General features: G+C 34.0%; 1 protein-coding gene across 1 annotated transcript; it reads left to right on the plus strand.

Moving 5' to 3' along the window:
- Positions 1–12,554: 12,554 nt before the first annotated feature.
- LOC104085734 (B3 domain-containing protein At2g36080-like) lies at positions 12,555–17,446 on the plus strand. The gene is made up of 3 exons (XM_009589847.4): positions 12,555–13,310; positions 14,670–14,944; positions 16,917–17,446. The coding sequence occupies exons 1-3, from the start codon at positions 12,656–12,658 to the stop codon at positions 16,965–16,967; spliced, it is 981 nt and encodes a 326-aa protein (XP_009588142.1). The 5' UTR covers positions 12,555–12,655; the 3' UTR covers positions 16,968–17,446.
- The last annotated feature ends 102 nt before the right edge of the window (positions 17,447–17,548 follow it).

The following is a 17,548-nucleotide window of genomic DNA, read 5'->3' on the forward strand; positions in this document are numbered from 1 at the left end:
ACTGAGATCAGGAGTTTTCTGGGTTTAGCAGGTTATTATCGTCGGTTCGTGGAGGGTTTTTTGTCTATTGCATCACCCTTGACCAAATTAACCCAGAAGGTTGCTCCGTTCTGATGGTCCGATGATTGTGAGATGAGATTTCAGAAGCTCAAGACAGTATTGACTACAGCACCAGTGATAGTGTTGCCTTCTGGTTCGGGGATGTATACAGTGTATTGTGACGCTTCACGCGTTGGCTTGGGTTGTGTATTGATGCAGGAAGGGCGAGTTATTGCATATGCTTCACGTCAACTGAAGCCCCACAAGAAGAATTATCCAGTACATGATTTGGAGTTAGCTGCGATTGTTCACGCTCTTAAGATTTAGAGGCATTATCTTTATGGGGTGTCTTGTGAAGTTTACACTGATCATCGCAGTTTGCAACATTTTTTCAAGAAAATTGACGTAAATTTGAGACAACGCAGATGGCATAAGTTACTAAAAGATTATGATATTACTATCCTGTATCATCCGGGCAAAGCAAATGTGGTTGCAAACGCCTTTAGTAGAAAGGCGAAAAGTATGGGTAGTTTGGATTTCATTTCAGCAGAGGAGAGGCCATTGGCTTCAGATATTCAGTCCTTGGCCAACAGACTTATGCGGCTGGATATTTCAGAGCCCAGTCGAGTTCTTGTATGTGTTGTAGCTCAGTCTTCACTATTTGAACAGATCAAGGCTCGCCAGTATGATGATCCACACTTAATGGTTCTTCGAGAAACGGTACTACAGGGTGGTGCCAAGGAAGTTACTATTGGAGCGGATGGCGTTATGCGACTCCAGGATCGTCTATGTGTCTCTAATGTGGATGGACTGAGGAAAAAGATCCTAGAGGAGGCACACAGTTCTCGGTATTCTATTCATCCAGGTAGTACCAAGATGTATCGTGACCTGAGGCAGCATTATTGGTGGCGACGAATGAAAAAGGACATTGTTGAGCATGTAGCTAGGTGCCTAAATTGTCAGCAAGTTAAATATGAGCACCAGAGGCCAGGTGGCCTACTTCAGCATATGACTATACCGGAGTGGAAATGGGAATGCATCACTATGGACTTTGTAGTTGGGTTGTCGTGGACCTTGCGGAAGTTTGATGCAGTTTGGGTCATTGTTGACAGGTTGACCAAGTCGGCACATTTCATTCTAGTTGTGACTACGTATACTTCAGAGAGGTTGGCCCAAATTTATATTCAAGAGATAGTTTGGTTGCACGGTGTGCCAATTTCAATCATATCAGATAGAGGTCCTCAGTTTACTTCACATTTATGGAGAGCAGTACAGAGTGAGTTGGGGACCCGTGTAGAGCCCAACACAACCTTTTATCCGCAGACCGACGGGCAGTCAGAGCGGACAATTCAGATTTTAGAGGATATGCTCAGGGCATATGTGATTGACTTTGGAGGTCAGTGGGATCATTTCTTGACTTTAGCCGAGTTCGCTTATAATAACAGTTACCAATCCAGCATCGAGATGGCTCCATTTGAGGCTTTATATGGCCGGCGATGCCGTTCGCCCATCGGATGGTTTGGGCCCGGTGAGGCTAAATTATATGGTACTGATTTGGTGAAAGATGCCTTGAAAAAGGTAAAGTTGATTCAGGAGCAACTTCGTACAGCACAGTCCAGACAGAAGAGTTACGCAGATTAGAAAGCGCGAGATTTATCATTTATGATGAGTGAAAAAGTTCTCTTGAAGATTTCACCGATGAAGGGAATAATGAGATTCAGGAAGAAGGGCAAGTTGAGCCCAAGGTTTATAGGCCCATTTGAGGTGTTGAGACGAGTTGGGAAGGTTGCTTATGAGCTTGCATTGCCACCCAGTCTATCAGGAGTTCATCCGGTTTTCCATGTATCTATGCTCCGGAAGTATCATGCCGACCTATCACATGTGTTAGACTTCAGCACAATTCAGCTAGATAATAACTTGGGTTATGAAGAGGAGCTAGTTGCCATTGTTGATAAACATGTTCGCCAGTTGAGGTCCAAGAGGATTTCTGCAGTAAAAGTCCAGTGGAGGGGCCAACCAGTCAAGGAAGCGACTTGGGAGGCTGAGAAAAACATGCAGAGTAGATATCCACACTTATTCAGCACTTCAGGTATAATTCTAAACTCGTTCGAGGACGAACGTTTGTTTTAAAGGTGGAGAATGTGATGACCCAAAATATCATCTTTAAATTTAATAATTAATTCTGTGTTCTAAGACCTCGAAAAGCACTATTTATTATTTCTCGATTTACGTGCGCAGTCCGTAAAATTTTATGAAAAGTTTTTATGTGGAAAATAGATTAAAATGTGAATTAGAGCTTTAAAACTCAACTGAGTTGACTTTGGTCAACATTTTGAGCAAACGGACTCGGATCAGTGTTTTGACAGTTCCAGTAGGTCCATATTGTGATTTTGGATTTAGGAGTGTGATCGAAATTTTATTTGGAAGTCCGTAGTGAAATTATGCTTGAAATGGCTAAAATAAGAATTTAAGTTTGGAAGTTTGACCGGGGAGTTGACTTTTTGATACCGGAGTCAGAATACAGTTCCAAAAATTTTCATAGCTCCGTTATATTATTTATGACTTGTGTGCAAAATTTGAAGTCAATCAAACTTGATTTGATAGGTTTTGACATCGAATGTAGAAGTTGGAAATTTTAAGTTTTATTAAGCTTGAATTGGAGCATAATTCGTGGTTTTAGCGTCGTTTTATGTGATTTGAAGTTTCAAATAAGTTTGTATGATGTTTTAGGACTTATTGGTATATTTGGTTGAGGTCCCGAGGGTCTCACGTGAGTTTCGGATGGTTAACGGATCAAAAGTTGGACTTAAAAAGCTGCTGCAATTTTTCCTCTTCTGTTGGATATTCTGGGCTGTGATCGAGCCTAGGTATCGAGCCCAGGTATCGAGCCCAGGGTTGACGAGGCTCAAGCTCGAGCTTGTGATCGAAGCCACGATCGAAGTTCCAGCTCGAGGGCTATGATCGAAGGCAAGGCTCGAAGGTCAAGATCGAGATCCAAGATCGAGGGTCACAATCGAAGGCACATGCTCGATGCCATGATCGAGCCCATGACCGAGTCCCAGGCTCGAGGTCATGATCGAGGACATGACCCAAGCCCAGGCTCGAGGGCCACGATCGAGGCCCAATTCCGAAGGCTGTTTAGGCAGATTTATAAAAGAGGGCATTCGTCCCATTTGTCATTTTTGAAAACTTGAGCTTGAGCAGAGGCGACTTTTGGCAGATTTTCAAGGAAATACATTGGGGTAAGTGATTATAACTTGGATTTGGTCTATATACACAAATATATCATTATTTTCACCATTTAATTAGTGTTTTGAGATTGAAATTTGGGAAATTTTTAGAAATCTCATAGAAATGAATTTTTGAGATTTCGGTATCGATTCGGAGTCGAATTTGAGTGAAACTGGTATGGTTGGACTCGTAATTGAATGTGGTCCCCACGGACGAATATAATTAATTTCAGGATTTTTATCGAAAATGTAGTATTTCCTTAAAGAATTGATTCCTATAAATTTTAGTGATTGTATCGAATTATTTGTTGGTTAGATTCGAGCCAATCGAGGTTGGATAATCGAGGAAAAGGCCTACTAGTGGATTAAATTGGAGCAAGACGAGGTAAGTCTTTTGTCTAATCTTGTGAGGGGAAAATTACCTCATAGGTGATTAAAATTAAATAATTATTGCTAATTGTGGGGGCTACGTACGCACGAGGTGATGAGAGTCCGTGCGTAGCTACTATTAATGCTAAAGTCCGGGTAGTTTAGAACTCAAAGCATGAATTACTTGTGCAAATTGTATTCTTTGTTTAATTAATATTATTTGATATATATATATATATATATATATATATATATATATATATATATATATATATTGCGAATTGTTAGATAAAAATATTAAAAGATGAAAATCCCATATACTTAATTTTCTATTTAAATTAATTAATTGTTAAGAGAAATTATTTTTCCTCCTGAATTTATCTTATAATAAATATACTCTCATTCCGGAGGTACATAAGAAAATATCCTCCTTTCTTATGGAGCGGGCCAAACGCCTCGGCAGGATAGATGTACCTATGGATCGTGTCGCACATCCCTCGATAGTGTACACGAAACTCTGGATCGGACCGTACGACCTCGGCAGAAATCGTGCTCGATAATAATAATTACACGATACTTGGACAGTTTATTGTAGCTTGTAAAAATATTTGATAAATTAAAAATTTATTGAAATTGAATTGTAGCTTGCATAGCTATTTGATAAATTAAAATTTTTATTGAAATGGAAGGATTTAATTAATAGATTAAAAATTATTTCATTTGAAGGATTTTTATTATTTCTGCTAATTGAATAAAATTATTGTTAACTCTGTGAATCATGCTGATTTGAATAATTAATATTTATTTTATTTATTTTTGTTGACCCTTAATGAGTATCAAAGTCGGCCATTTCGTCTCTACCACTTCGAGATTAGGCTTGATACTTACTGGGTATACGTTGTTTACGTACTCATGCTACACTTGCTGCACTTTTTGTGCAGGATCTAAGATAGATACTAGTGGAGGATCTATCATCGCACATCCTCGTTATCCAGGGGCGTAGTGGTGAGCTGCCTTTCTGAGTCGTCCTGCGGCTACCAATGCCTCTTTTTGTATTTTTAATTCTGTCTATTTTTATTTCAGACAGTATTTGGAGTTTTGTATAATCTACTAGATGCTTATGCACTTGTGACACCAGATCTTGGCACACACATTGGTAGAATTTGGTATCTTATTATTTTTTTTGGATTTAAATTTTATCGATATATGTTTAATTTATTAGTTGGCTTGCCTAGCTGTAGTGTTGAGTGCCATCAAGACCTTTAGGTGAAATTGGGTCGTGACATAAGGACTGCTTAATAAACCAAGTTCCTAGAAGTAAACTTGTTTTACAGGAACTAGGCAAAGAAATAACTAGATGTTCATAAACATCAAAATCCAAACGTTGGAATTGACGATCCTTTACATTTAAGTAGTGGAAAAACGTTAATAGGCAGAATATGCCTTTATCGAGTAGGAGTGATGTTTGAACAGTGAACACTATTGCAAGAAGTCGCTAATATTTCAATACCATAAGGTAATGAAGGTAATATTAGTAGTACTTCGCCGTAGTGGGAGAATACTAAGGAAAATCATAGTTCGGTGTACACTCTTGGGATAGATTTGGTAACAGGATCCCTGGAGAGTTTAATATCAAACTAGATAGTGATGACAAAGAAATACTAGACAAAGTTTGCATCAGAAAATAACTTGGCAAGATTTTTTAACATAACCTTATTTGGTGAAGACTTTCAATAGTCATGTAAAAAGAATGCCTGAGAAAGTTGTAGATGCATGGTTATAAGTCTAAGTGGGAGATTGTTGGGGCATATACTATTAACCATGTATTTGGATATAGTATATTCTAACAATTGTCATGGTTAAAAGTCTAAGTGAGAGATTATTGGGATATATACTATTAACCATGGTTTTGGTTTAAATATAATATTTATTATGAAATCATTATTTATTCAATTTTAATAAAGTTTTAAATAGATCATATATTAGTCTGTGTCCTTTGCTTATATAGTAGATCATTTAGTGTACAAAGTTTAGCTTATACACGGAAGATTAAATCATCAGTTCTTATAAGTATAAAGTTTGAGTTCACAATCTAATAATGGAATTGGACAAACCATCATGGATAATTGTAGCACAAGATTAAATATAATTTATCTTGATTATGAGAATGGTTTAATTCCAACTTCTTGTGCTAGAACATTTTGTATGTATTGAACGAACCAAGTAGGAATAAGTATTTTATACCTACTTAATAAAATAAACTCTCTAGCCATTAAATGTACTTATACTCTTAATCTTGATATAATTATTATTAGCTGTGTATATTATTATTGTTTTGATTTATTAAAAGGCGAGATTCTTTCGTGTGTCAATATGCCTGGTAAATTAGATAATAATAATGTACATTAGCGAAGTAATAGTTAGTTGATGGAATTCATGTCTCGGTTTAGAGATTGATGATATACCTTTATGAAAGCTTATAAGTTTTCATGGATAAACCCGGCCGCTGGATTTTGTATCTGACACATGAAATAAGTTAAGCGAAAGTCTAAAGGAAATAATTAATAAATTAAATCGTCAGTAATTTAATTTAATTGATTAGTATCTGAATCTTAATATGAGGAGTTAAATAAGATTTAATGGATGAACTTAGAAATTGAATAAGGAGTGCAATTACGATTTTTTAGTGGAATAATTCATAATTAATTATGGTGGATATTAATTTTGAAAATTAGAAATTAATTCCATAATTGAAGCCTTGTTAATTAAATTATGTGGTCTCTGATGTGCCTAAATAATAGGAAATAAAGAAATTTTTTTTCTGGTATAAAAGAAAACCAAACAGGTTATGGAAAAAGGGTTTTATCCCTTAAAATCTATGTTATAAATACATAAGGTTTTCTACCAAAAAGAAGAAAGAGAAGGTGGCCGAATTTTTCAGCCTTTTTTCCTAGAAAATTTTGCTCACACGTAATTACTATTTTCGGATATTATTTGTGTAATACAGTAGAAGACCGTGGAACGTTCGGAGATCATGATTGTGTGGGTGGTGGAGATTTCATTGAGTTGTTATAGAATTGGAGGCTCACGTGATAGATGAGCTTTGTTCACGCTTCAAGAGGTAACCCGTGAAATTCCATATATACTAGTTGTCTAAATTAGATGTGATTTTGATATTGAGATTGTTTCCTATGCTTATAATAATCCATCAGCCTCCTCCCTCGTCATCAAACGAAAAGTAGAATTTCTGCTTCTCGAAAAAAAACTTTCAACTCTTTAGACAAAGGGGGGAATATTTTTCTTAATTAAGTAGCCGAACATTAATTAAGTAAATTAAATATGGCTATCAATTGATGGAAATAATTCAGACCTGTCTTCTTATTGGATGAGACACATGTTACTAGTAGTCTATAATCATAGTACTTAGAAAATTTATTACTCTTCCGATCATTTTAAGTAATTTTTTAAGGATTTTGCACCCTCATTAAGAAAATCACATTTTAATAGCAATAATTAAGTGAGTTATTTTACTAAAAGATCTTTTATTTCTTCTCAAATACTTCTTATAAATTTGTTCTATCGTTTATTAGATAAGGGTAATTTTCAAGAAAAATAACTACTACTTTCTTGGTTTCTTAAAAAATTACTAATGTTGGACCACAATAAAAAGTTTAGAAAACCACTTAAAAGGGGCAGGACGGAATATAAAATACTACTTAAGATGCTATATTATCTGCACACATTATGAGCTAAACTAAATTAAATATGGCTTTCAATGATGAAAATAATTTTTGAGCAGTCTTCGATCTAATTCGATGAGACAAATGTTATTAGTATATAAACATAGTACTTAGAAAATTAATTGGTGCACTACTTAGATGCTATATTATCCGCACACATTATTAGCTAATCTAATTATTTATTCTTCAACAATTTCTCTTTTTTTTAATCCTTAGTTTAATCATCAATAACAGAAGATGCGGATCAATCTTTGGATTATGATTCATTGTTCTTGCCTACAATATATAATCTTTGGGCAGATATTTTTTTTTTATCGCATTAAAGTAAATACATATTTGAAACAAGCGATGACATAAGTCCTATTTCATGAAGTAATAATTGAACTTTTTTTAATCACAATATTCCCCCCTTTGCGCAATGATGTATGCGAATCAGCTGAGTAAAACTTGGTCATTATTGTTTCACCTACTCCCCTACGTTTATAATTCTACGCCACATAAATTATGCTATTGTTATCTCTAACAGGAAACAAAACTAATTAAGTTATATATACTGCTGTTCTTGTACATAAAATAATGCAAATAGATAAATATATTAGTACTATTTTTTGTGCATTTTAAGTAAAGTGGAGTCTTTTGGTTAATGACATAAAGGATAATAATTTCGAATAAAATGTAAATTATTTAGTTTTTTGTTTGGTTGGATTTTTTTTCGTTATAAGCAGTTTCAGAATGCAAGATGTGTGTTTGGATTTATTTTAGATAAATTTTTATTTCCCATTTTAATCTTGATCTTTCTCAAAGGACATTAGAAGAAAAGCTTTGGAGAAGAGCACGTTTATCATTTAATTGTTTCATTTCGGGAGATTATTGTAACAAGCATATTGCATTACGTTATCAATTAGTGGATTTTTCCATGTTAATCATCACAAAGCTTAACAATATTAACTACACATAGAAGATAGAATTGGTTCAAAAAAAGTATAACAACACGTTATTTCTCTAAGGATTATTATAATAAAGAGTCAACATTTGCGTCCCTTCAAATGCTTGAAAGTGCCTTTGTTTTTCGTGTTTATTTATGTGCAAGTGAATTATACATATATTATATTACCAATTACTCCCTCGGTTCACTTTTACTCGACACATTTTGACTTTTCACGCTCATTAACAAATAATAAATGAAGTGCATAATTTATCATGATACTCATATTAATTGATACATATTTTATTGAATTTGAGAAAATGATTTGAAATGAGTAATAAATACTGTGGGTATAACCGAATTTTTTTTTTTGTTTTTTCTTAGTATGCGTAAAGTGACAAGTAAAAATAAAAATCTATTTTTAGTATACATGTTAAGTAAAAGTGAACGGTGGGAGTACCAGTCTTCTCTCTCACTCACTCACACAGAGTAATAAATACACCTTGCGCCACACAGTGCCTCAGAAAGATATTGGGTATAAATATATAAAAAAAATAACATCTCTTCTTGTCGTTACAGTGATTTGCTTAATTCTCCAAATATTAAATTCGCTTACGAAAGGTCCTGCTTATGCCACTGCTCACCCACTCAAATGTATGTTGGGACTACACTAAAGTTTCTCTATACAGTTTTCTTTTTATACGATTTATTTGTGTATATTATTAATTTATTAAGACATGCTCATAATTTTATAGATTGCTCGAGAATTGGAGCCATTTTATATATATATTATATATGAAAGAAGGTGGTTTCTGACTTTTTCTTCAAATTATAGGAGAGGTGGAGAGGAAGGGCAAGGAGCATGTGAGATAAGCATAAGTTCGTTAATGATTGACATGCATGCATGTATATAAAGATATGTACAAAGACTCCAACAACCTCAATTATATATTTTTTGTGTGTTCCCAACATGTACTTTAAGAGACAACGAAGCCAACCTTTTGAAGGGCAGAAAAGGTTTGGGATTCTGAATCTACCTGGAATTTGAGGTGCGATTTGTCTCAAACTCGCACACCCGAAAATAACGGGAAAATTTCTTAAAACGGGAACAAAACTGATGTAAGATTTGAATACGCACTACCCTCCACAGACCCCATTTATAAGATTTTATTGAGTTGTTATTATTGTTGTTGTAATATTTGATGACATATATCAATAATCACGCTTTAATAGAAATAAGTTGAGGTTGACTATTCAAATGTTAATTTGTTCATATCGCCCAAACTCGTTTTAGTTCAATATTATAAGAGTTAGAGAGTGGGTAGGTAAATTTACAAGAAGGATGAAATCACTTTATTCTCTAGATACTTTATGTAACAAGCTCGTATAATTCTCCATATCTAAATATCATAAATTCAATTCATCATGAACCCAATATAAAGAAATGTATGAACTAAATATAAAGAAATTTCAAGCAAATGATGAACTTAAAAAAAAGGAAATTCAAACAAGTGAGAGACAAGTGGAGGAAATTGAAACACGAAAGCAAAAAGGAAATATGCAGTCTACCATTGGACAAATCTTATCTCTTCATTCAATTTCCTTGTGCTTATTGGAAAGTGAAGTAGATCTGGGGATTTCTCTATTTAATTTTTCGTCTCTTTTTGCCTCCTTTTTGTTAGTTTCCTCATCCTATCATATCTCATAACATTAATTATATAACCAGGAAAGGCCAAATGTCAATGATATTGCTGTCATGCACATGGCAAAATTTACCACTAGTATTCCAATTTTTCATCCTTGATAAAATTTGCAGAATTTCTTTTTTACCCTTTTACATGTTAGTATTTTGTTTTTCTTTCTTTATCTAATTTTGAAATCACTGAGCAAGTGGTACTTTATTTTTGCAGGAAATAGCAAAATTCTTTTCTGTAAGTAGATCTACTGAAAAAAAAAACATACAAGTTGTTGCTTTATGATTGACGCGTGTATTTTTGAATCAGTCTTATGATTATTTATGGCATATATGACAGCATCATCTTTCTTGAAGTTCTCCTACTTTTGTTTGCTAATAAGTCATCCTACTAAGAAAAGGGCATTTTGGAATCTACCTGCCCAAGTAAGTTTATTCACTCAAGTAAAGCATTTTTTTATAATGGTGAATGGGCTATGAGTATATATAGAAGAAATGGTAAATCACATTGAAATGGGAATTAGTGAATTGTGCACAACTTATTCTACAACATTACATGTTTTATTTATGGAACATGGTTCCACAACTAGTACTAAGTATAGTTATGCAATCCTTTAAAACATCAAATGCAAACACAATAATATGAAGCCCGAAAACTTGGAATGATTACAGAGTGGTCCATTGAGTAAGCAGGGAAAGTAAGTTCAATTCTCACTGCTCTACTCTCTTTCCCAATCCACTATATATGTAATGGAAAAATTTAAAAAAAGAACACACACACACACACACACACACACAACAACATCAGGAGGCCCCCTCTGCTTCAGAGTATGCCCCTGGCCTTGCCCTGCCGTTGGATAATAGTGGGATTTTGGTACAGTGTCAGCTGGCTGTCCCTACCCACTTCCCTCATCTGTTTGTTTGGTTTAAAGAACAAAGCCTTATGCCAGCCAGCAAATACAGGAACATGGTCCTGTTTCTTTGCCAAACAATTCACTCTCATCTAGATCTTTGTATTTGGAACGGGAGTCTCGACGTAACTAATAAAATTGATGTCGCGTGATCAGGAGGTCACAGGTACAAGCCGTGCTTACAGAATGTAGGGTGATGATGTGTACAATAGACCCGTGTGGTCCGGCCCTTCCTCGGATCCCGTACATAACAAGAGCTTAGTGCATCGGGTTGCTCTTTTCTATCTTTGCATTTCACTATTTTTACCTGCGTTATGCTAACTCTCCAAAATACTTACATTAGTATCAGATTTTGACTGGGCACGAAGTTTAAGAAAAGATAAAAGACTTTTGGACTCGTGTAAAATGAGTCATATATATTTTGTGTGACTATGAATCATTGAATAAAAGTAAATTGTTTTCAAATAGGAAAATGAGTCATTTTTTTTGGCACAGACTAAAAAGGAAATAGGTTCACATAAATTAAAACGAAAGTAATAATACTTTTAAAAAATTTAACACGCACCTAATAATATTTTCAGAGAATCCGAACAACATAAATTTATACCGCTGCTAAAAGAATCTTAAATCTCATATGCATAAAGATACATGTTTTGCCAATTCCAATGCCACTGGAAAAATGTATAGTAATAATAATGTCATAATGTCATATACTCGAATCATCAGTTGGGTTCACGTAGAACTTAAAAGAAATATATCTACTATATTTTTATTTTCATAATCAAATGGTATGATACTATCTAAGAGTGAACCTGTAATTTTCACCAAACTATGCATCTAAGAGAGTGAACCTATAATTTTCACCTTGTTGTGTATGTATCATGGACCAAGCACATGAAAATAAATTTTGATCCTAAGATATTTTCTGTTTTTATATCATATTAAAGTGTATGACTATCTTATTGAACAATTTATACGGTTAGAAATAACACTGTTCAAATTACTTAATTATATTTTCATATGTATTTAACAATGTTTTTGTACTTGCAGAACAGTAAATAGGTCTGAATACGAATGATTGATTTTTCTTATCAGGCAAATACCTTAAACAAACGTACCGTTGTACTTGCATCTCTCTCTCATTTTCATCTTTGTTAAATTAATTTCTTGCCACTTCAAATAGTTCCCACGGGTTCCACACCTAAAAACCATAATCACACACCCTCTGTTCAAATACAGCCCTCCTACCTGCTCCTTCCACGTTCCTACATCACTGCATAGGTAATTTATAAGTATTTAAGTTATATGTTATAAGTAAGTGTTATTTATAATTACTATCTTTTAAGGGATCGTTTGGTTTGAAAGCAAGTTATGGTGGGATTAGTTATATTAGTGTATTAATTATACTGAGATTAGTTTTGCTGAAATTAGTTATTCTAACTGTTTGTTAATTTTAAATTGTCAATTTTACTGTTTTATCCTGTAATTATTATTCCACATTTTACATGTATAAGTTATCCGAATACTATATTCGTAATCTTGGGATAACTTATTCATGATTAGTAATCAAACAAAGAGTAAAGCGGTATTAAAATTTTATCACAGAATTATTTTTACCTATCGATCGTACCAAATTAATCCAAAGTAATTTAATTGTATAAATAGTTTTAAACCGTCAGAGCAGATATTTGAAGCTCCATTTATAACCCATTGCTCTCTCTTTCCCTATCTCTCTTCTCATGTGAGAGATGTCCATAAACCATTGTTCTTCACAACTTACAGAACCATTCTGGTGTACAACAAAACAACACTATATCATGGAATCAACAAGAAAATCCTCATCTCCAACTTACAAAAACCAAACTACACCTACTTCTCTCTGTCCTAATAGCAACCGATTAGAAGAAAATGAAATCCCAAAAGAACGTTTGTTTGAGAAACCATTAACACCAAGCGATGTAGGGAAGCTCAATAGATTAGTCATCCCAAAACAACACGCCGAAAAACACTTCCCTCTTAACGGGACACAAAATGACTCGGGCGAAAAGGGATTTTTACTGAATTTCGAGGACGAGTTAGGGAAATTATGGACTTTTAGATATTCATATTGGAATAGTAGTCAAAGTTATGTATTAACAAAAGGATGGAGCCGTTTCGTGAAGGAGAAAAAATTAGATGCTGGTGATTTCGTTTTGTTCGAGCGCCACCGGTTAGACGGCGACCGGACATTTATTGGGTGGAGGAGGAGGAACGCCGCCGCTGGAGCCACCGTTTTGGAGCAAGAAAGTGGTATTGCTCCGCCGGGAGGCGGTGGTGGTGGGTGGGGCCAGGTGTACTACGGTGGGTCTGGGCATCCTTATCCGTCGGCAGGTGTTCCATACCAACCTGACTGTCTTCATGCAGGTATTATTTTCTTTTTTCTTTTTTTTTTTCTTCTTCATTTTCGATGTAGTACTGTACCTACATGCAGACAAATACTACACGTTTCTATCTTTTCCGTATTGCTGGTATAGTTATATTATTTTCCAGTATGTATATATTTAATTTCTCTGTGTAAAGAAATACTTTACAATACATAAATGAGAAAATTTAACAACCACCAAAAATAATACTAGTAACAATAATAATAATAATACTTTTTTAGAGTAGACGATTTTATCGAATTGTAAGGAGTAAAGTTAGTAAATCAAGAATTTTCATCAAAATTTAACTTGTCTTAGGGGTTGGAAACATTTCTTTTCTTTCTTTATTTTTGCAGCCTTGTTGGGAAGAGTTGTACATTTTTGACACATTGCATAAATAATCTATGCAAGTGGCAGAGGCATGATTTCCGCGAAGGGGGTTTGGAAAAAATAAATTGTAGTCAATGGGAATTGAACTTATAACATTTCAAGGATTTTGAACCCCCTTGACCACTAAGCTACACTTTTGAGTTATGTCAAGAGGGTTCAAAACTTAATATATAGAGGTAAACAACAGATTTTGCCTTATATATACAGTATAATTTTTCGACGAAGGGGGTTCGAAACCCCCTTCCGCCCTTCCGCCCCCTAAATCCGCCCCTGATCCATGCAAGTTTTTTATTACATGTAGTTTAGTTAATAGTTAATACTAACAACAAGCGGCATGCTACTTGCTTATGTTTTTTCTCCCATCTGATTCAACCAAGTCCCCTTCACCCGAAAATTACACTACGTATATAAAGTCATTTTAATTTTTTCATATATATATATATATATATATATATATATATATATATATATATATATATATATTAGGTGTTAATTTGTTTAATTTCTTTGCGTGTTTACTGTTTTTATTTTTTAAATTCTCTTAGTAAAAATTCTGCCTCTAATACATCTCTTAGTTATATATATATATATATATATATATATATATATATATATATATATGCAACTTGAGAGCAGCATAATAAACAAATACTGCTGTTGTGTTATTTTATAATGGGTATAGGCTCTTTGAAATAGTGTGTGTGCATGATATATATATATATATATACCAACCAACAACCAATTAGGTCTATTTGATCTTAACACACTTAACTTTTCTTCAACGAATAACTTGGGCACAGAATATTTGATCTTAACACACTAACCGTATATAGCTTTGATGATACGGTTTACATTTAGGCACAGAATTCATATAATGTCTATATACAATCTGCAAATTCACATTTGAAAAATGGTTGTTTGTTTTTATTTATTATTTATTCATTTTTTTCGTGACAAATTAAATATATAGTAAGAAGAACAATGCACAACCAAACAGCAGCAAATGGGAACAACACACGGAGACAAGTAAGATTGTTTGGGGTGAACCTAGCAGAGTGCGAAGTAGACGAGTCTTTGTGGTCCGAACCATCGACCTCAGATGGTTCGTCGACACCGAGCCACCACCAACAGAGTCATGAGTATCAGGGTCAAGCTGGCCAGCTACATTACCAATATCAAGTCCATTGTTCCAATCCTTCTGCGCCTGCCTCTTCCCATGCTAAAAATAACCATCACAATAACATGGTACGCTACGCTCTTTATTTTATTAATTAAAACTTTAATTACTTTCTTATGCACTACTAAAAATTACAGGAATTAGCAACAAACGCTAAATAAAAAAATTCGTTGCTAATTCTATTTAGTGATAGGTTAGTGATAGATTATCAAAAAATTCTGTTAATAATTTAGCGACAAATCAACGACGAAATTCATAAGTAATTTCAGTTTTTTTTAATAGTGATGGGAATTATAGATATGACTAGTCCGATTTCCAACTTTGATTTTCTTGTTTCCTTTGGTGAGACAGATGTATACACAACTCTACAGTCGCCCTACATAATATTTAATTCTGAAAATACAATGCACCTAGCTAACATGTGTATTGTAGTTAAATCGGAAATAGGTCATAGTAAAGGACTAAAGGCCAAGAAACATATAAATATCTCACGATTTTTAAGTAGTCTATTTGAACAAGTAATTTCTTTTGTCGTAGAAATCAAATTTGCTACTATTTGAAATCATGTAAGCTGTTTTGGAACTTGTAGTGAACTATTTTCTCCTCCCTACTTTTAGTTCCACACCTCTAGAAATATTATTCCTGTATTTCATTTGATGTGACAATTTTTTCTTGGTTTATTTTTTAAAAAAATAACATTTGTTAATACTTTCACTCCCCTGTTTGGTTTAAGGTGAAATTCGAATAATACTCTCCTTCCCTCTATCTCAATTTCTTTCCTTTCGTTTTAGCAGAAATAACAGGGAAATTATCTTTTCTTCTTCCAAATTTTCTCTACTTTTTCTTTGTCTTCTTACCATCTACTTTATGTTTTCCACATGTCTGGAATCGTGTAAAAGGAGAACACCTTGGGAATAACATCAATAAAATGATTGCTAAGAGTGTCATATCTTTAAAAATAGTGTGTTAACACAACACATCAACCCTCGCAGTTGCAGATGACCGACTTGGGTCTGCTCTGTGGACCCGACCCAAAAGATATTTAGAAAGATGAGTCAAACGAATTAGCTTTGGCCAGCTACTGGTCGACTTCTATAATCAAACTATATGCTTCCTCAACAATAAATAAAAATCACACCTAACATATGCTAGTTTACTGTGTACTATCTTTGTTGTTTTCTGTGACACTATTTCTTTTTAATTTATTTCTAAGAGAATAATATATTTTTATAACTAAAAATAGTTTAAATTTAAAATTCTTATTTTACTTTTAATGACATAATTTTTATAGTTATACAAATATTATGATATGATATGTTTAAGACTTATTTTAAAATTTTCCCTTTTCAAGCATATTCATATAAAAGAAAATGAAACTGAGGAAGTACTATTTTAGCTTTGGGAAGTGAGCAAACAACTTTTTGTAAGAGAAATAGTCAATTCTTAATTACCCTTAGAAATCCTGTATATAGTCGTAGTATTCTTTTCATGCCTAGCTAGGTATTAAAAGAAAGATTTGATGGGGCCATTTACGTTCATTTTGACTAAAGATCAATAACAGTAGGAGTAGGATTAAGAGGTCCAAGGATTGTCATATAGTTTCATAATCAATAGGAAACACACGTATTGCTTGAGATAAATATGTGTAGTATACCATTTAATGATGCATAAGTAAAGTCAAGTGCATGACGTTGTCAACCCTTTAACATGAAGCAACTATGCTACAATTTTTTACTCTTCGAAGTAGCAATTAAGTGGGATATGTATCCATTTCGATACTTGAAAAGTAAAAGTTTAGCTGTCTCTAAACAACAATAATAAACCCCGTCTAATCTGACGAACGGAGTTTAGAGAAGTTAATATGTATATAGCCTTACGACAATTTTAGCTATCTCTATCGCCAAATAACCAGTGGTCCATGGCAGGGATGGTCACATGCACACACTACAATCATTACTTCTATTTTCCTTTTTTATTCTTTTTGAAATATCAAACCTTTATGATGGAATTGCTAATAATTATGTTGTATGGTTGTAACAGGATGTGGATTACTCGAGTGATATGAACCATATGAGATATCACCAGGGATAAGATCTGAGATGTGACATAAGTATTGACTTTTATGGGCCACTTGGAATGTCAAAAACAAGCAAAGAAAACTTGAAAAGGGGAAATCCCAGATTTTCTGGCAACTTGCTTTCCTGAGAAAAAGGTGGTGTATATCAACTTCCACACCTCCCAATTCCAATGTCCAGGAACTTTGAAAGAGACATCAGGGTGTTTGAACGGTGGGGCATTTGGGCAGTGGAGCAAAGGTGGATAGATTAAGATTGTAGGTGCGTCACCCAAGTACAGATTGACGTAAGTAAAGACCCAATTGAAAGAATATGAGTTGTTTGTTTTCAAGAATCTAAAAACTGACAGGTAACATCCTTTTTTTTTTTACACATTTCGATGATAATTCAAGGGCAGAATTCTTTTTGTTCCACAGTACTGTGGTCAATGTACTGTATGTATTGATGATTCATATGAAAAACTGATGAAAAGACTCGTCAATATAACCTGTGAAACTGTGAGTTCAATTCTCAAGAAGTCAGTCAAAGTAAAAATGACAGAATGCAAGATCAACAAGACCTTTTGCATCAAACTTTACGCATCCTTCTCAAATTAGT

The sequence above is a fragment of the Nicotiana tomentosiformis genome, chromosome 2 (genome assembly GCF_000390325.3).
Source record: "Nicotiana tomentosiformis chromosome 2, ASM39032v3, whole genome shotgun sequence".
NCBI lineage: Eukaryota > Viridiplantae > Streptophyta > Magnoliopsida > Solanales > Solanaceae > Nicotiana > Nicotiana tomentosiformis.

Bases quoted from the DNA above. Each gene is read 5' to 3' on its own strand.
- LOC104085734 (XM_009589847.4), top strand. From the start codon at position 12,656: ATGTCCATAAACCATTGTTCTTCACAACTTACAGAACCATTCTGGTGT. The intron at 13,311-14,669 runs GTATTATTTTCT...TTAAATATATAG, and splicing joins ACCTGACTGTCTTCATGCAG to TAAGAAGAACAATGCACAAC. The intron at 14,945-16,916 runs GTACGCTACGCT...TGGTTGTAACAG, and splicing joins ATAACCATCACAATAACATG to GATGTGGATTACTCGAGTGA.